Source organism: Populus alba, chromosome 3 (genome assembly GCF_005239225.2).
Source record: "Populus alba chromosome 3, ASM523922v2, whole genome shotgun sequence".
Lineage (NCBI taxonomy): Eukaryota > Viridiplantae > Streptophyta > Magnoliopsida > Malpighiales > Salicaceae > Populus > Populus alba.
The window spans coordinates 9,318,433-9,339,343 of NC_133286.1; the positions used below are offsets into that span (position 1 = coordinate 9,318,433).

Below are 20,911 nucleotides of genomic sequence, written 5' to 3' on the forward strand. Positions count from 1 at the left end.
GAACTTGGGTATGAGAATTAACCTGCCTTAAAGGGCAGTGTATTGTTAATTTAAATATCTAGCCATTAATGTTCTTAACATATATATATAAGCAAAACAAAGTCAGAGATCATAAGAATTAAATTCTTCAGGCTCAAGTTTAGCACCCTTCATTTTTACCTTGCCTGTTATTAGTGTGGTGATGAATTCAACCATCAATTACCTAGAAAAGATTCACTTCCATTTACAGCATCTGTTCAACAATTAACCAACAGCGGGTTTCTCATAGTTCGGATACAAAATTTAAATGGCAACAACACAAATCAATCCAAGTTTCAGAGCATTTGAAACTAGTTCAAAGGCCGGGATTCTATGATGTAGAACTCAATTTGAAAGAGCACAAAAGCCAAAAAACCAGCATAAAGTAGGCTAGACAACTAAATACACTCTCCTTCACTTCTTACTATTCTCTCATACCACCTTAGAACAATGGAGCCGGACTTGGCCTGTTGATCCTGTCAAAACTCTGAGATTCGAGAGCTTCATCATTGCTAGTACGTAGTCTCGGAGGAACAGGGAGATGTCTGAAGCATATGCTCGTACCCAAATCCTAGTTTCTACCCCAGCCATTAGCTGCTGATCAGCATAAAGGATTCCTTTACCTTACAATGTGCCAAAATCTACTCCTGGTCCCTCATAGGCCATATTCATTCCTGGCTCCTCCAGTGTGAAAAGTAGTGAATCTTCGAAGGAAGCTGATGATGACGGCGGGGAAGATATTGAGCCTTTCAAGCAAGGTGATTGTGCTGTCGATGATGATGGGGAGCCCCTCATTTCTGATGTGTTGGATGATGAAGATGGCGATCCACTACAAGAAAGTGACGGTCTGTTGATGGTGACTTGGTCCCATCAAAGGAAGTCGACGGTGCAGATGATGGCACCGGCTTTGAAGGAAAGCGAAGGTGAGGGCGAAGCTTCCTTTGATGAGTTATTGTTGTTGCATCTTGATCTCAATAGGTTTAGAAATCCAGTATCCAGAGATGGATCGGGCTTATTAGTCCAACTGAAGTTGTAGAGACGGTTTTGGAAGAATTTGCAGTGGATTACTCCTATGCTGTGACCACCTGCAAGCAAGGCAAGGATGCAGCTACAAGCTTTCAGATTCTGAGCTGTTACTTGTATTTTTGCAGCAAGAATGCCAGAGATAGCAATAACCAAACTATAGAGGAGATATTGGTACCAGGAGACTGACAGTTTCTCTTTCATCGAAACCCCTAGAGGCGAAAATGCAAGAGTTTCAGATAGATCAGCACTGGGTGAAGGAAGTTGATGTGTTGCAACATCTCGGAAAGAAAGAGTGCCTGAGATTTGCAAACTCCATGGATTATTATCAAATTAGGGAGCAGGAAATCAGTAGGGGACAGCATGATGTATATACGAGAACAACACCTTCTCTGGCTGCTAAAGCAACGATACCAGCACAGGAAACAACTCCTGGGCACACCTTTTCAATCTCTGATTTGATTTTGTCAATTATATCAAATCCCTTCAAATTTTGATTGGGAGGAGAGTCTTTCTCCGAATCAATGCCTATAGCAGCATCCAACAAAACAGACGCATCACACCCCTGAAAAGAAAGATTCACAGAAGAAGTCAGGTCTATTTGCAATAAGATGAAGACCACAGATGAACTTTCTTGCATATTTAGAATCACATCAAGATCACAGATGTAACAAGGCACGTGTAAAACTAATCAGCAAGAAATAAGAACAAATGGAAAATTGAAAAACCCTCGAATGATTCTCTCTGTCAATAATTTGTAATTGGCGAATTACAAATAAGAAATCTTCAATCATTAATTGTAAACAAATGGAAAATTGCCAACCAAAACTGAAAAATTGAAACCCTCAAACTAGATGAGCAATGCTTTAGATGGAAATCAAGAACTGAGCAATAACATCTCAGTACAACAAAAACCCACGTCAGGGAATCAACGAAAAGAAAGATCAAGATCATCAACCTCAATGAAACAATCATGAAACTTAAGCCTTAGAAGAGCAGGAGCTCCTCTGGTGCTGACTTTGTTAAGCTCCTGAACCACCCTGAGAATGATTCTCTCTGCCCGTGGGCACGAATCACGATAGAAATCTTACTCAAGTGACCGATTTGAATGCCCTACTTCTTCTTCTTCCATAAACGACAAAGGAGAGAAGAATATGGAAGGAAAGGAATCCCAAGATGAATATGGCCATGAGTTCTTCTTGATCTCTGCATTTTGGTTCTTGACAGAGATCAAGATGCAAATAATGAATACAAGAAAGCTCAGTTTTCTCATGTTTCCGATTCCAAAGATCGATGTCATCATCTTCTCTTCTTCTTTCTTTAATTTCTCTCCGGTTATTGTTTCCAAAGCTTAGTTTTTGGTTCTTGCATTGTTCTCTTTTAACAGAAGAAGGATAGGAAATGGCGGGAAAGAGAGTCTGATATGACTATTATAACATTTTACCCTAGAGTTAGTTAAGATTGTTTGCGAGCGAATTTGTGATGGGCCGAGAATTAGTTAAGAATCTAGTCCAGGCCATTAATCATTAATTACTAATTAGTAATATACTCTCTTCTTATAGCAACTAATGAATAATAATTTGTATTATGATGCAAGCATGAGTGAGAAGCAATTTTATATAATCACACAAAAGGAATCATTGGAGATATTGATTGGATCAATGACAAGGTCAACGGTAAAGAAGGTTAAAAAGGTGATTTTAGGCTTAATTTTTTTATAATATATAATTTTATTTTGATAAGTATAATTTTTAATTTTATCGAGTTAATATTTTACAAAGTATTTTAAAAAATCATGTTTTATATATAGTTAAAAGGCAATAACAATTGGAGTGATTAAAACCTGAAATTATTATAAAAAAAATTATATTATTTTTTTAATTGACTTAGAATTATTTTTATTTTGATTTATAAATTTTTTTATAAAGATGTTTCAGAATATGATAGTGATTGCTTTTCAAAATATTTTTTTTAAATACATCAAAATAATATTTATTTATTTATTTAAAAATTATTTTTGATATTAGTATATCAAAATGATTTAAAAACACTAAAAATATATTAATTTAAAATAAAAAATAAAAATTTTAATTTTTTTCAAAAATATTTTTAAAACATAAAAATAAATATATAATTATTCGGTAGCGCTTAATAGGGGTGTTCAAAAAAACCGATAAACCGAGTAAACCGATAAAACCGACAAAAAATTAACCGAAAAAACCGAACCAAAAAATAAAACCGATTAAACCGATTAGATTATGTAGAAAAACCCCCGGTTCGGTTCGGTTTTTGATTTTGTAGTGCAGAAACCGGGTTAACCGGACCAGACCGGTTCAAAAAAAGGATCCCTAGGCTAGGCTAGTATAAATAGAAAAAGTTGCACCAGCACATCCCTCTCTTCTCTCCTGTTTTCTCTCCCCCACATACTTTCTAAACCCTAGCCGCCACCCATGTTGCACCATCTTCATCTCAGCACAGCCCCCCATCTTCATCTCTCATCTCTCAACCTTTCTCACATCTCTCAACCGTTTTCACAGCCCCCTATCTTCATCTTCATCTCTCAACCTTTCTCACAGTCCCCCCTCCCCAGCCAACATCTTCATCTCTCATCTCTCTCAACCTTTTAAGGCTTTAAGCACAACCCCCCCTCCTCCCACAAAGTAGATCTAGTGAACGAACCATCCTTATCTCTCATCTCTCCATTTTTTTGTTCTTTTCTTTAAGCATAATCGACTAAACTCATGGATTAACAACCAAACAGCAGCCCCCCTCTCTTCAATCTTTATCTCTTAATTTTTTTGTTTCTTTTTACTTCTTTTTTTTTTAATTTCTGTAGATCTATTATGTATTCATTTCCTATATTTATTTACAAGGTTGTTGATTTGTTATAGTATGCTTATGTTGCGATTACTGTAATGGATGTTGTGAGAATTATTTATTTACAATTTCTCTTTGGTTTTATCTATTTTTGGTGGGGTATTCTTCAGTGGCTGACAATTTATGCACGATGTAATGCTTAACTGGAAGGCAGTTGGGATGGATCCTATACCCAGGTTTGAAAAAAATGTCCATCTACGAGCAAAACTCCCTATTAAGTGCTTTTAATGATATTCTTGAAACCTACAATTGTGTTGCTAATCTGTAATAGTTTTGTAATTCTCAAGTTGGCACGGCATTTTTTCATCATATATGGGCTTATTCATTACATTAATTTATGGAAAAAATCTGTGAATTCAAAGCTATAAAAGCTCAATTTAATGTAAGCTTTAAAAAAATCCAAAAAAAGTGGGATTAGGTTTCCCGGTTTTTTGCCAAAAAAACCGGATTTAACCGAACCGGACCGGTTCGGTTTGAACCGGTTTTCAGTCCGGTTCAGTTAATATTTTACAAAATTACTGTAATTCGGTTCGGTTAGTTTTTTGAGTCTAAACCGAACCGAACCGTGAACACCCGTAGCGCTTAGAGAGTTAATTGTCACAGTTTTCGTGTTTCAGTCCAAGTCGGCAGCGAGGGGGGTAACTAATTATCAAGGATTACCTAGTTTTCAAGGATATAAAATTAGCAGCAAACCTAGGCATAAAGTCAGCCAAAACATTAATTAAACAAGGGTGGTTGTTTTCAGAAACTCTTTTTGGGACAACATGCCACAGCCTACATTATTTTTTATAGTTTTAGGTTTTTATTATTTATCTTATAAACTTTAGGTTAATTTAATTGGGTTTTAATATCATTCCATTACTCTATTAGGGGTTATTTTATATTGTGAACTATAAATAGGAAAAACATGAAGATTATATTATTCCATATTAATATTTTATGTGTGGTAAGGTAGTTCATATTTTTGGCTTTTCATTTGACCTTTCTTGAACTTATTAAAGATTAATTGTCTGTGCGACATTCTTTCTTTATACCTTAGTTTGTGATTCATTATAATTATAAGGTTGAGGTCTTTTTCATTCAATAACTTTAGTGTTTTAATTCAAGTAATTATTATGTTGGGTTCTTTATTATGATCTTATTTTAGCTTTTTTAGGTGGTTCTTTCTTGTATATGGGTTAAAGATTTCTTACCCTTTAAATTCACATTAGTTGGCATCAGAGTAAGACTCTAAATTCAATTTTTATTTGTTCATTTATCTTTAAGTTTCCGCGTTAATTTTTCTTTGTTTTTCAATTTGATTGTGCCAATAGTTTATAAAAAAAATTTCATGTTGGATTTCAATACTATCGAATCAATAATATATATATATATATATATATATATATATAGAGAGAGAGAGAGAGAGAGGTTGAAATTGTATTATGTGATTCTACCATAAAAAATTAAAAGTTTCAAATCTTAAGAAATTAGCAAGTTATTGTTTCATTAGAATTAGTGTACTTACAAACCAACTTGAATTTTTTATTTGTCATTGACAAATCAACATTTAGTGAAATCAATTTGTATAGTCGGTTAATTCCATTTATTTGTTATTGTTAGTTTCAGGTTAGTATAATCTATTATGGTTTTAGGCTATTAGAGTCTTTATTGCATCCGTTTTTGTTTTTGCTTTCGTATTTGTTTTTACGTTTGTTAATTGAGTCATCAATAGAATTACAGTCAATTATTGTTTTCTCATTCCTCGATTAGATGACATGTTAGATATGATAACAGAAACCTAAATTTTCTCTAAAATTGACTTAAATAGTGGGTATCATCATATTAGTCATACATTTTGGCCTTTCTAACACACCAAGTACTTTTATAAGAGCAATAACATAAGTGTTTAGGCCATATATGGAAACATTCTTGGTAATGTATTTTGATGAAATCCTTATTTATATCAAAACCAAGAACGAACATTTAGATCACCTTATTCAAGTTTGTACCACCATAAGAAAATAGAGTTTATTTGCCAATGTTAAAACGTGTTCTTTCTTCATGGATCAAATGATTTTCTTAGGGTTTATATTATCATGTAAGGGAATCTCTAATGATCCCTAAAAAGTCCAAGCGATTGTAGATTGGCCCAAGCCTAAGAATATTCATGAGGTTTATAGTTTTCTTAGGCTTATGACTTTTTATCATCGTTTTATCAAAGGATTTAGCATCATCATGTCTCTTATTACAGATTATTTAAAACAAAGTGAGTTTAAATAAAGTAAATGAGTTAATAAGAAATTTGAGAAGGTTAAGAAAAATAAAGCCCTAGTGATGTGACTTCCTGACTTTACTAAGGTGTTTAAAGTATAATATGATGCCTTGAGAGTTAGTATAAATGAAGTACTTAGTCAAGAACGTCACCCTTTAACTTATTTTAGTAAGAAACTTAATAAGGTAAAAAAAAAAGTACTTAACTTATGATTAAAAAAAATGTATAGTAGTTTAAGCCTTGTGCTATTAGCGTCATTATTTTCCATCATAAAAGTTCGTTCTTTACTCCAACCATGAGGCTCTTCACTATCTCAACTCCCAAAAGAAGCTCAATCATAGGCATGATCATTGAGGTTGATTATTTGTAAGCTTATTTATTTGTATTGAAACATAAATATGGAATTGAGAATAAAGTGACAAATGCCTTAAATTACTAGGTGATGCTATTATCCATAATGAATATTGAAAATTATCCATAATGAATATTGAAATTATTGGATTTGAGATACTTAATAAGGAATATAAATCTTGTCAAGAATTTGAAGAAATATACATGGCTTTTAGAGATGAGAATAACAGTGTTTTAGATTGTTATTACCTTTATTAAGGGTATCTGTTTCGAGATAATAAGCTTTGTATCTCAAAGACATCAGTGCATGATTTTTTTATATGAGAGATTTATGCCAGAGGTGTTTCAAGACACTTTAGGAAAAATAAAATCATTAAAAAGGTGAAATGTCAGTTTTTTGGTATAGTTTAAAAAGAGATATAACTAAGTTAGTAAGTCAATGTCAAACATGTCAACTAGCAAAGCATAAAAAACCAAACACTAGTCTTTACACCTTGTTGCATGTTCCTGCTTGCTCTTAGTAAGATGTAAGTATGGATTTTGTGTTTGGGTATCTATGTACTGCAAAGAAACATGATTGTATCGTTATAGTTACCGATTGCTTCTCTAAAATAACCCATTTTATCCCTTATTCTAAGACCATAGATGGTTTTAGAGTTGTAAAACTTTATTTTGATGAGATTGACAAGTAATATGGTCTTCCCCAACCTATATTCTCGAATAAGAATGTTATATTTATAAGTTAATTCAGGAATTCTCGAATAAGGATGTTATATTTAGGAGTTATTTATGGAAAATAATTTAGCATATAGTGGGAACTAAGTTGAAGTCTTTGAATGCCTACCACCCCAAACTAATAGTCAAACCGAGGTAATTAAAAAGAGACATAATGAATTTAATGTTAGAGAAAATGTTATGATACGGATTAGACTCGACCAGTATCACTAGAGAACTAATAAAAAAATTCTATGCACGTAGTGCAAGACCATTCAAAGTGCTACAATGAGTTAATTCAAATGCTTTTGTTATTGATTTACCACTTGATTTTGGAATTAGCTCTACATTAATATTGAGGGTCTAATTGCATAGTGAAAACCACATCCTATTCCAAATCATCCCTTTAAGATGTCATATAATCCCCCTCATGATGATTCTATTGAAACCTCTACCCTTTTTACCTTGACATCCACACAAAAGGATAATATTGATTTTATTCTGGATGAACAAGTTTTTTTTTTATCAGAGATGTTAGGATTCAGGGGTTTCTAGTTCGTTGGGTGGGCCGACCTGATTCAAATTGTACTTGGATCACTAAAGATACATTATTGCAGATTGATCCAAATATTTAAAAGTACTATCAAAGTTGTTTAGAGTTACACTCGATGAGGTTGGGTTTTTTCAATCCCGAGAGAGTTGGTGGAGGCATCAAACCCATATCGCAAAATATACAAGTATACAGACAAAGATGATGAATGATAGCCCAGCTTATCACTCTTTGGTTAGGAGATTGAGCCCATTTAGGCTTATTTTTTTGTTTTGTTTTGTTTTATTTATTTGAGTTATTTATGTTAGACAAATTTAATTGATGGGTCAAGCTCAATAATTGGATGTTTTAGGGTTATGCTATTTATATATTTCTTTTTCATCTTATAAAGAAGTTTTTTTTATGATTGAATAAAATGATAAGCCTTTTCTCTTTCTTGAATCCTCTATTTTTCCTAGCTTTTTTTTTTTTTTTGGTGATTGAATAAAATGATAGGCTTTTGCCTTCCATGAATTATTCAACAGGTGACTTTTTTTTTTTTACAAGGGATATTAACTTTTTAAGGATTTTTATTATTATTGTTATTAACTTAGGTGTTGGGGTCAATTTATATGCATCTTGACTAATCTTACAGGTCTTGAAATTAATAATCATGTAAGTTTTCAACAACCCTAAATTTTATAAGATTTAAACTAATTTTTAAAGAAAATATAACTACTTAAATTATAGTTATGAAGTTACTTTTTAAAGATTCTTGGTTGGCAGCTTCGAGACTTTTAATTGTCACAATTTCCATGTTTCCTGGGAGCCAAAGTCGGCGACAAGGGGGACAATTAATTTTCAAGGATTCCTTAATTTTCAAGAACACAAGATTGGCAGGAAACCTACGCAGAAAGTCGGCTACAACATTAATTAACAAAGGTACTTGTTTTCAGGGGAAAAAAAATGAAAACATACGGCAGCCTAGATTATTTATTATAGTTTTGGATTTATATTATTTATTTTATAAATTTTGGGTTATTTTAATTGTATTTTAATATCAGTTTATTACTTTATTAGGATTTATTTTATTCTATGAACTATAAGTACCTTTTAAGAAAAGAGAATACAAAAATTGAATTATTTCATAGTAATGTATTGTGTTGCAATGCATCTCGTATTTTTTTATTCTTTATTAAACTTTTCTTAAACCTATAAAAATTATCTATTTTTATAGCATTTTTTTCATTCAATAGTAAAATCTTGTTTTAGCTTTATTAAGTTTTTCTTTATAATCTATGAATTCAAGGGTTCTGATCTTCCGATTTGCATTATTAAATGTGGGGATGAGTAATGAGAATTTGCAATTGATTGGAAAGTTGAATAACAGTCACTTTACAAGCAGACTTGTATCACCATGCCAAACAAGCTTAAAAGCATTAAATAGTAGGCAGGAAGTATATAATTAATGAATCAAATTACACTGCTGCATAGCTTTACAAAAGCATGCCTGATGGGCACCTAAATCCAATGGCTTGCTTATAACTTGTTGAAGAGAAAAAATGAGAATAAAAAATTGTAGACAGAAGCCAGTAGTAGTATCATGTGAAGGAGCAACGGGATCCTTCTAGATCTCTCAATCTCCAACCCCTCAAACCACATAAAGAATACCATACAGCAACCTACTGCATGGATGCCAAATTTCTAGCAATGCTTCCATAAAAGAAACAGCTGCGTAACCAAATCCATAACCAGGCCAGTAATCTTGCAATCAGTAATAAAAGAAGCATTCGTTTGTAATAACTTCATGCACTTCCACGTGAGACTAGTAGCCAGAAGAAACTAAGACATTATGCTCCTTCAAACGCTTCTGGAAGTGTGCCAGACGATTCTGTAACTGGAGGATACCTGCAGCCTTCTGAGAAAGAATGGCATTCAATCTAGTAACATAACCGTCGAGCTGATTTCCTGGTTGATCTGCTTCAACCAGCAGGTTCATCTCCTGCAAATTTGGAAATGACATTTATATGTAAGCTCTTGGACATGCTTTTTCTTCAAAACCCAACTCTCACAAAAGCATGCAAGCAGTACAATAATAAAAAATGAACTAAGAATGCTTTGGCCGAACCACAAACCTCTCTCACAATGTTCATAGTCTCTTCCACTTGTTTTCTGTGAGCATTTACAAGATCCTCCTCTTCCTGGGAGCATGCAACCGAAAATTAATGTTGAGACATTTAGGTTTCAGCACATTCAAAAGAATTTATTCGTTAAGTAATTATTCTTTTCTAAATCACCTGTAGCAATGCATTCAAGTCATTATCTGAATGCGAGTTTTTAAGATTAGATTTTGGCATATCCCTCCACTTTGTCTGACCATTGGGTTTCTGTATTTTATCCTCTGAAATAGAAAGATTGTATGGCTCTAGCTTCCCATTCTCCTTCCATATTGGTTTCTCTTGTTCATATGATTCTTCTTCTGATGCATCAAAATCATCTCTCTCATCTTGTTCTGCCCATGCATCATTTGCATCGTCCTCATACGCGGATGCAACTGGTAAAACAGAGGACAAGGGCACAGTAGTTGATTCCTTTAGGTTTAAAGTTGAGGACAATACATCCTTCTTGGAAGTGTTCCCTTTTGAGAGGCTCTTCACTCTGCACAGAAAACTTAGCAAATTCAGTATAAAAGGATCACGACAGAGTAAATTATACCATAAACATCTTGCAATTGAAATCATTTTCATGTACCTGTCAGCATATCTCAAGGTATTAAGAGTGTGTTCACATGATCCTGAGCTTGGTGAAATGCATGATATCATAACAGTGCGTGAATTGCCAACGAAAGAATCCCTTAGAACCTCAGTTAACTTGCTTCCTCTGAAAGGAATATGACTCTTGTCATTGTCAAGAGCCCTGATGCACTCCTTTAATGCAAGTAAACTCTTGTTGATTTCTGCACCTTCCATCCTGCATCGTATATATGAAACAACCAAATTAAACAAACAAACCCACCCACCCTCCCAAATTAAAGAAAGGACATGGAAAGAACATTTCTGATTTATGCCAGTGAAATTCATCAGCTATTAAGAAAACCATGAACTGGATGCTAGAGATGAAAGCGCCATGAAATAGATATCAACTTTTAGGTGGTGAAAGGGACAGAGGACATAGGTAAAACACAATAGAAAACAATGAACTATCTACATTTCTTATCGCCTTGTAACAATATCGGTATACACTAGAATAATTTTATTTCCCAGGAAATTGTTAAACAACCCTTTTTTTTCCTTTGCCAGATGTTGAGTCCAGTGTGATGTGTGAAAATATCAATTTCTACTGCCCTAAGATGATGGCCAAACTGCAGATGGAAAAATATCCCATGCCTAATCCTAATTCTGTCTGGTACACTGAGAACCATATGCATACTGAGTGTGTCCCTCACTATCAGGATAAGAAACAGAAACCTTAAATTGCCCAACTGGTATGGCCAATAGTGGCAAAAATTACCACAAAGATAAGGGAGTAGACATACCTCGTTTGTTTATCGTTATCTGTGGTATCAGCACCACGTTCACTTCCTGCAAGATCTATGAAGGAGAGCTTTCCAACAAGGCGTGGAGGCTTTGATTCATTGCCATCAACTGATTTCTTGATAGCAAGCTGGAGTATGGCATGTGAACGGGAGGATTCTTCATTTGCACCAGTTGTGCCAGTACTTCTTGAGGCATTTCCCTTCTCAATGAGGTCCTTAATTGTCTCCACATCTGATACTTTGTACTCTTGCAAACCCACAATGCACACCTGCTGCTTACCATCCTCTCTCATGCAGAGTTTTCTGCACAAAGAGACATCTCAAATTCAGCCAATTCAGAGAGCAAGTGATAACTACATAAAAGACAAGGAAGGATCAGGGCAACTAACTTCCGATCACTCAGGAGATCGAACAGTTTTCCACCATAAATTTCGAAGAAGCTCACAAATAGCTGAAACCCTTGGCTCCTGTAAGTATGATGCATCAACCTCAAAATATCTCGTGATGCTTTGAGGGGTAAAGGCTTCATAGTATAGGTTTTTCCACTCCCTGAAAGGATGAAAAATTAAAGTAAGCTGGTTTTACAGCAACAATCTAGTTCTATTAAATCATCAGAGGTTTCTTGCCAACATGGGGTGAAAGACATTATAAACTAGCAGACTTAAAAAAATAAAACAGAATGTCATGAATTTTGATATTAATAATTTTAAAAGCAAATCACTGTGATGTGAGAAAGCTACACAGAAAGAAAAATGTATAAAGCAACAAAAGAACATGCATAATGATAACGTCAAAATGGTTTATCCATCAAGTCGTGAACCATTGAGAGACTACTGATGTTGGATTATAAAGAGGGCATAAAATACATCGAAGTTGGGAGTTTCAAAAGCATGTCCAAAAAACATGTATTCTCGGCATGAAATCACATGATTATGGAATAAACTCCCCAAGTGTGTGTGTGAGCGAACACGTGTGTGTAATCTAATGCCTTCTGTAAGTTACAAAAATTGAGAAAAAAAATCAGAATGAAAGACAGAAAAGAATTATAGAAATTATATATATATATATATAAAAAAAAAAAAAATCCAAAAGCAAGCATGTAAAAAGCATCTATCTTATATTGCACAGACAACAAATCACCTGTTTGCCCATATGCAAAGCAAGTTGCTTTGACCCGTTGAAAAATTATTGGAACTATGGGCTCCACTGTCTCATGATAAACCTAAAGCAAAGAGGTAAATCTGCATAAGCTATAAAAACACTAGCATTATCTAGAAACACTTGGTTCATTATGACAAAAAATATACTCACTTCATCATTAGAGACCTCCTCATTGAGCACTGCATCAAACACAAATTCATGCTTCTCAACATATTCTGTTAAGTCAACCTGTAGAATATCAATACCCACAATTACTACCAAATCACCTATCAAAGGAAAAAACTATAAAAGTCTCTAGAAAGCTTATTAATTGAAAAATCAGTAAAAAACAGAGTAGAGCAAAGCATCTAATTTAATGAAAAATGGACAAATCAAGGTTCTTGCAGATAAAGTCTATAATAATCATTAAGGAGAAGCATGGCCATTAGGATTACATTTGAACCTCCCTTCTTGTTGTTTTATGTATCTAATATCTACTTCTAAATGTCTTCATGGATGAATTTGGCCCAACTATTATGCATCTTATTGTTTTCGTTCTTATTTCATTTTATATTAGGCCAAGGACCAATTAGGAAACAGAGGTCCTTGATCAGCGGCCAGTGATTCAACCTGATTATTTCTATTTGACTTCTTTAACAAGTGATATAACAGTTACCTTGAGTTTAGTCTCATGAACCGTCATAGAATTGGAGTGTGTGTCTATAATATCTTCTTCATTTTTTGCCAGTTCCTTTTTATTCAATGGCCTCTTGCGCACCTGCATTAAAAGAATTCACTTGTAATACTATATTAATGTTTAAATACATTCATACAAGCAAGGCAGATGCTGCACTAAGAAGAAACATTATTAACGTTGCTAGTAAATGAGGTCATTCTATAAATGAAATTCGGAGCAAATTACCAAAGTTCACAAAGCTGGGTAAGCATTGTATTTAGGACAAAGAAAGGAGCAGTTAACAAATAGAAGTAAACCAAATGAAACAAAAAAGAAAAACATACCACAACTTTGATCTTTGCAACAGAACTTGTCTTCTCTTTGTCTACAGCAAAGCTTTTCAGGAGGTTGTTATCAGGCAAGCCAGGAGCTCTGCCAGTTTGTTTGTTGCTTGAAATGTAGGGGTCATTGTCATCAAAGCTTCTTCCTCGAACAGGATGAAACAGAGAAGAACCATCGTAGAGTCCTGGAACTTGCAACTATCATCAAAATACAGAAAACTTAGCATAAATATGGATGCAAAGTCACAACACTCAACTGCAATATGAAATCCCAAATCACATATTCAACACCAAGGAGCAATGCCTGCTTTATGACAATGTGATGAACTTCTAAAGAGCTGACACCATAGTATCATTATTTCTTGAAGCAACGGCATGACATGTATCCTACCTTCCATTTCTTCTCGAAATCTTGTGTGCATGTCAAAAAATAAATAAGACACGCCTTTTTATTCTTTTAAAAAGAAAGTTAGAATGGTATTTTCTATTTTTGGAAAACCACATAAAACCATGCCATGCAATTTGTTTGTTATAAATGGAACCAGTTTCAAAGACCTAAAGCTCTTCTATGCTATTCAAAAACATGTTCCATATCCAAACATGCAAAAAAGGAGTTCTTAATGACATGCGACATATCAGCAAAGCAAGCAACCCTTAAGAGCTTGGGACTCAAACGTCTTTTTGGTGCAAGACAAGATGTTCTTCACTAGCTACAAAGCACAAATTCAGAATATCTTTTAGAAGCAGTTATAAATTTGAAAGTAGCTAGAGCGTAGATTATCAAAGCAGAAGATTTCGATAGTATGGAACAAAATCAAGCTCGAATGCATTTCATTCTATAAAAAAAAAAAAAAATCAAACAATATGGCAAAGATAGAACTTCAACTTATTGGAATGTGGATGGACCCAACTGTTGGATGCCACATTAAAGTACTATCACTAGATCATCCAAAACCACGTTTCTACTAATTCACGAGAAAATGACAGAAAACCCACCTCGGGTAGCAACTCGGTATCAAAAGAATGCAGATCTAAGAGGCCAGGACTGAACTCATTTGAAGAGTCCTCGCCATTCTTCCTCTGGCTCGATGGCCTTGAACTAACAGGAGGTGTTGTTGGCTCTGAATAAAATTCATTTCCCCTATTAAAACTGCTTTGCGCATTGCGATACATTCTCAATGCCTGCCCTCCTACTCCTCCTCCACCACCACCATAGAAATTATAGTCCTGCATTCAATTCCACCATAAATATCGCAATCAATTGCTTGAGATACAGGAGCATCCAATAAATAAAAAATAAATCTCTTGTGATGTAAGGAAAAATTTAAAAAGAAAAAAAAAACATTTTTTTTTTTGTTTTGCCACACTTTCTTTACTTTACTGGCATTTTCCAAAGAAATCAAAAGTATCAGATCTGTATTTTCCATTCCATCATAAACCAATTATAGTCAACTCCCGATCAAAAGCAAAAAAAGGGGGAAAATCCAGTTTCCTGACTTTAGTGAAGTCGAGAAACCAAAAACATTTCACAAAACAATCCAAGATTCAAAAATTCCCCCCCCCCTTTTTTTCCTGAGGGACCAAACAGATTGAGCAGAAGACTCAAGCGCAAGATGGGAAAACTATAAAAAGAAAAGAAATTAAAAGATCTGGGCAAAAAAAAAAAACCTGAAGAGGAGGAATAGAAGAGGAAGAAGTGTTGTTGTTCTGAAGGTGCTGAAGACCAGCAGATTGAAGCCATCTTCCATTTTCCAAAAACATTCCGTTGCTGTTATCAGAAGATGAGTATTGTCTTTGATGATGAGATCTCTGCCTTCCCATTCCGTTGTTCATATCACACACCACCCTATCTCTCTCTGTATTTATATATGTAAATAAAGCAGGAGAGATTGTTGATTTATTTACCTTTTTCTCTCTCTCTCTAGGAGAAATAAGAAAATAAATTCAAGTTGAAAGTTGAAACTTTAATTTAGAAGAGAGAAAACGGTAGCAATTAAGATTATCAGCAGCACATGATCGCTTTTTGCAAATGATAAAAATGGATAGAGAGAGAATCTAGTGGAGGAAGAGACAGGTACAAGAGACAGAGAAGGGGTCGAGTAAAAATGAAGGACTGCTGTGCTGTAGTAGATTTTGAATTTTTGAAGACAGAAAGGGAACAAGCGTTTCTACCGGGTGCAGCAGTGTTTCTGTAGATTGGACTTGTTGTCTATTTCAAAAACAAACGATTTGGACAAACTACAATTACGCCCTCCATCTATTGGATACATCTCAATTAGGTCATCCTCCTAACGACACCGTCTCATACCACCGCACCATCATAGATGTGCTAGTGTCTTCTCCCCCTCTTGGATGTTAATTTTGCTTCGTTAAATTACATAAAACTCATGGATATCCATTCCACTCCATTTTCTCTCCTTTTTTTTCAATTGTTTGTTGACATTTAGAGCGTGTTTGGTAGTGTGGTAGCGGTTGCTTTTCAAATAGCTTTTCGTGCCGAAAAGCATGCCAATAATATTTTTTTTTTATTTTTTAAAAATTATTTTTAACATCAGCACATCAAAACGATACAAAAAGTACAAACCGAACTCAATTTTTTAAAAAAAAAAATTCAAATTTGGGCAAAACACAGGTGCAAACGCAGCACCAAACATGCTCTTAATGCAATCAATTTGGATATATCATAATGTTAATAACTAAATTAATGTTATTATGATATTGATCTAAATGTCTCATTGCTAGCTTTTCAAAAAAAATTCTTAAATTTTTAAACTTGTACTCTAATAAATAATTAAGTCGATATATATCATTTAAAATATTTTATGCTACAAATTGGATAGATACAATATAAATTACTTTGTGTATATAATTAATGAAGAAGAAGGGTATTTATTATTATTACTAATATACAAAATAAAAAATAATAATAAGAGAATGATAATATTAGATTAAATAAATGGAGGATTAATATGTCTGAGTTGCATGTCCTATTTAAATGGGCAGGTTGATGTAAATTGAAGGTGAGGGAGGACACTCACATTTCCTTAATGGTGAAGAATACCATTGATGCATTGAGGAGGAGAGAGACGTAATTGAAATTTACCTAATAGATAGAGGGCACTTTTATAGTTTGCCCAAAATGATTTTAATTCACGAGAGATGAACTATTTTCATAACTGCAATTTTACAATTATGATATAAAACATGTAGAAAAATTAAAGTCAATGCTATTTATTTATTTTTATTTTTTTGAGAATGAACATTAAGCGTATTTAACTTGAAGTAAATAAATAAAATTATCTTTTCATTAATCTGAAATTGACCAACGAGATCCGGTAAAAATCCATCTTAAATAAAAAGTTGATATCTTTTTAACTTTTTAAAAAAGATAAAATAAAATAAAATGAAGTGTGATTTTTATTGATCTGGATTAATGTCATCCATGAACAGTGATGACCCAGGTTCGATAACTTTTTCCTATCATGATCAGGGAGGGGCGTGTTTGGCCCAAGTGGTAGTAGTGTACGGTGCGTTTTTGATCCAGAACTGCAAGAAACATCACCTACCATCCCACATGGTGGGGACCCACTCATTATTTTAATTTTACGTGAATAGTGAGTGTTTCGCAGATAGTTTTAATTTGAATTTCGTAGATGGGAGGGATGTGCTGAGAGGCTGACACGTGTGAGGAGAGTTTGGTGAACTGTGGTGTACCCCACCCACGTAGAGGATCATGCGGTTGCATTCAAATCCAGCGTCGACATTTTCGGGCTCATTAAAGCCTGCTAGTTCGGTCCGGCTTGTGGTCCCCACCTGGAGCCTCATCCCCCGGCGGACTTATTGTCCCGTTTCATATAATTTATGAATAGAATTGGAGAGACCTTGGAGCGGCAGGGAAAAGTCATAATTGTTTGTTTTATACACCTCAATCATTTATAATCAAAATTTACCCACAGTAAAGTGTTTTCATAGAGCCTAATAATAATAATAATAATAATAATAATAATAATGTATAAGTGCAAGAGAGATACAATTTGAGTATGATAAATCTCAATAAGAAAACTAAAGAGATTTTCCTTTATTTTTCAAGAAAGATTGTCTTTTGAAAATAAATTATAAGCTTGAGGATATCCTTAATAATCCTTCCATAGCTCCTTTTAAAGTTGTAAATGTTAATCCTTCAAGCTTTTTCCCGACTTCAAAAATGTTTCCAAACAAACTTGAAATGATCTAGAAGTTAATCCGTTGATTCTAAAATCTCATTAAATCTAAAAGAAAGTATAATTATTTGGGAAATTCACTCCAACCCTCTTATTTTTTTAATTGTTTTCTTACTTTTCCAATGTTCTTTTGAAATTATATTTTACATCATAGATTAATATAATTTTTAAATTTGGATAGAAAAAAAATGAAATTTATTTTAATATATAATATAATATAAATCCGTAGTCAACATATCAATTTTCTTTTTTTGAGACATGATTCTCTCTCCTGATATGATTTATCTTTCTTCTCACCAAACACAATTTCTAAACCCAAATCAAAACTTAATCTAGTGTTATATTTTCCATTCTCTCTCTCTCTTTCAACATTAACAATCATCAATCACTGGTGAAAAATAAAACAATTAAAACATTATTTACACTAAAAAAATTCTTATTGTTACAAAAAATATATTACTAATAGCTACCCTTTTATTTTTATTTTTATTTTCTAAAAGATATATGTAACTAATAGTTACTCCTTTTTAAAAAAAATATATTACTAATTATTTTGGTTTCCTTTCTATGTAGTTATTGTAGTCTCAAATAAACATTATGATACTTGGTATGTACATGACTTTATAAGCGTATATTTTGTTATCATATAACTGTCGCACTTGATATCGCAATAGCCTTTAAGAATTAGAAAAAAAATATATATATATATCTAACATCTTGTTTTTATATGTGAAAGGTCTAATTTAAGGAGTTGTCACCTAGTATTATAGTCACTATGAACCCTAACTGATTTTCAGAGATTCTATGGCAAATAACTTGTTATGCTATATGAAAGATATTATCATCTTTAAATAGTCCTGCCTTAGGTAGGCTACATTACTGGTTTTGTTTTAAATTAATGTTGGTTTTTTATGCCATGCTATAGTATTTCTGACTTTGACATTAATAAATATTGAATTGATATTTTTAACTATGGCATCAATAAATACCAAGATTGATATTTTTAACTCTAGTGTCAGTAAATATCAAGGTTGATACTTATTGTGAATCCACTTACCTCGAATAATCATGGATTAAGTTTTGAAATAGTCGTTAGACTTGCGAGAATGAAAAAGGTGGCCTTTGGACCTATTTTAAAGAGATAGGTTTTTGATATTTGTTTATAAGGCCTAATAGGCTATTTATTTGGGTCAAGCTTTTAATGGGCTTGATAAACTTGTTATCGGGCCAAAAATACATGCAAAACCAACATATTTTCTTAATGTCAAAATACAAGTTTCAAAAACACATTTTTTACAGTGCTAAAACATGTAGAGTATTTTTTTAAAAAAAAAATTATTTAGCTTAGTCATAATGCAAATTTATCTAAGAAAACAAATGTTTATTTTTTTTTAAGTATTTTCCTCTTTTTTTTGTTGTTATTTTAACAAACACTAAAAAAATAAAATCATGCAACACACACACACCCATCTCTCTCACTAATTTTCACTCACAACGAGTACATTTACAATTATCACATGTAATCGAAAACACATTAAATCATCCAAAACTTGTTGTTAGACGGTTAAGAGGAGCTGCTAAAGTCACTAGAGTTTCAGAAACAGTGGTGATGCCTGGGTTCCATGTGCCACCATCATTAGCGGCATGTGGAATCACGCGTTGTCGCCAATAAAATGAACAAATGAGGTAGATTAGGATTTGCTTATTCTTTTCTTTCATCCTATAATGGTGATGAGAACATCGCCACTTGCAAAACAAAGAAATCAAAACATATGACAATATTTTTTTATTTTTTAGATCTCTCTCTCTCTCTCTATTGTAAGTTTTTCTTCTCATTTTGATTGATATTGTTGGGTTGTTGTGGATCTACCATGAAGAGTGCATTGTGTTGTGGTTGAGGAGAAGGCATCAATTGGTAATGGTTTTAGGGCTACGAGATTTGGTTGCTGGTTTTTAGATTAGAAAGCTATTACTGATAGTTAGCGTGTGGGCTAGTGTTTGGCGGAGAGGGAAAAAATGACTGATGGTGGTTGTTGTTAGGTCTTAACCAAGATGAGGTTGATGATAGCAACGATACTGCTTACTAGAATTGTTGTGGGTATGGGGAGATGTTGTCGAGTTAATTTAAGAAACTATTGGTTGCTATCGTGATCAAGAATAAATGAAGTTGATGGTGGTTGGAACGGTGAGAGATATGTAATTGGGTGTTGCTAATTTGATGAGCTGTTTTTGTTCAAAAATAAAAGGTAAAAGGAGTTGGTTCTTATATTGTGTGTGGGTGGCTAGAAGAGATAGAGTTGTTGTGTTTTATTTTCTTGGTTTTGTGTATGTATGCAATGATTTAAATTTGCTAGTCAAAATTTTTGGTTTTTAATCATTTTGATCCCCAAACTTCTATTTTGCACGACTACATCCTTTTTTAGCACAATTAAAGAACAATTGAATCAAATTTGTTGATTAAGGATAAAATTGAAAAATAGAGGACCAAAGTGAAAAAAGCACCACAAATTGATGATGCTTTCAAAGTTATCATAAAAAAGTTTACTTTAGTCCTTAAACTTTACAAATTATACCTACTCAATCCCTCAATAATCTTTCAACTTAATTTTGGTGCAAATATTCTTTTTTTCTTGTTCCTAGTTTGAGAGATGACATCAAATTTTGGAGGTAGAGAGAAAATCAGTGTTGACACTGATTCTGCCCACCAAAATTATCGATATCGGTGTCAGTATGTTTCATTTGGTGAAAAAAGTTGAACTAAGATGTCTTTTTCACTTTAAAATTACCTTCTAAATCATATCTAAGTTTGAGAATAGTTTTTGTTCCGAGTTGAATTCAAGATTTTATGTCGATTTTTTTATTTGTTTTTTAATACTATTTATAGTTTTTCAAGTTGTTTAGATTTTTTTTCTAAATATTGTTTTGAACGGAAATTGAATTGAAAATAAATTTATAGTCGTTATACATATCCCATCCCCACCCGATGTTTTAGCAATGATTTATGAGATATAGAAAGAACCTTTTCTCATCAATTTAATGCCTGTCGGGTCAGGGATTAATCATCAATGAAAATATAGCTTTTATAATTACTATAATAATATTTTAGAGTTAATACATGGTGTGAAAATAAATTTTTAAATTCATATAAATATTACCACGTTTTGATAAATAGGTAAATATAAATGATAGAAAGATATATTAACAAGAAATTGATTTCAAACATCAATTTTTTT

General features: G+C 33.1%; 1 protein-coding gene and 1 pseudogene across 1 annotated transcript; both read right to left on the reverse strand.

Annotated features, from left to right (window-relative positions):
- Positions 1-153: 153 nt before the first annotated feature.
- On the reverse strand, positions 154-2,413 carry LOC118038093 (putative Peroxidase 48; annotated as a pseudogene).
- Positions 2,414-9,173: 6,760 nt separating this feature from the next.
- Positions 9,174-15,642, reverse strand: LOC118038094 (kinesin-like protein KIN-13B). Its single transcript, XM_035044392.2, has 12 exons — positions 15,127-15,642; positions 14,455-14,685; positions 13,462-13,656; positions 13,118-13,219; positions 12,613-12,690; positions 12,442-12,523; positions 11,691-11,850; positions 11,302-11,604; positions 10,518-10,736; positions 10,064-10,424; positions 9,902-9,967; positions 9,174-9,768 (listed from the first exon to the last, which is right to left on the reverse strand). The coding sequence occupies exons 1-12, from the start codon at positions 15,289-15,291 to the stop codon at positions 9,592-9,594; spliced, it is 2,139 nt and encodes a 712-aa protein (XP_034900283.1). The 5' UTR covers positions 15,292-15,642; the 3' UTR covers positions 9,174-9,591.
- Positions 15,643-20,911: the final 5,269 nt, after the last annotated feature.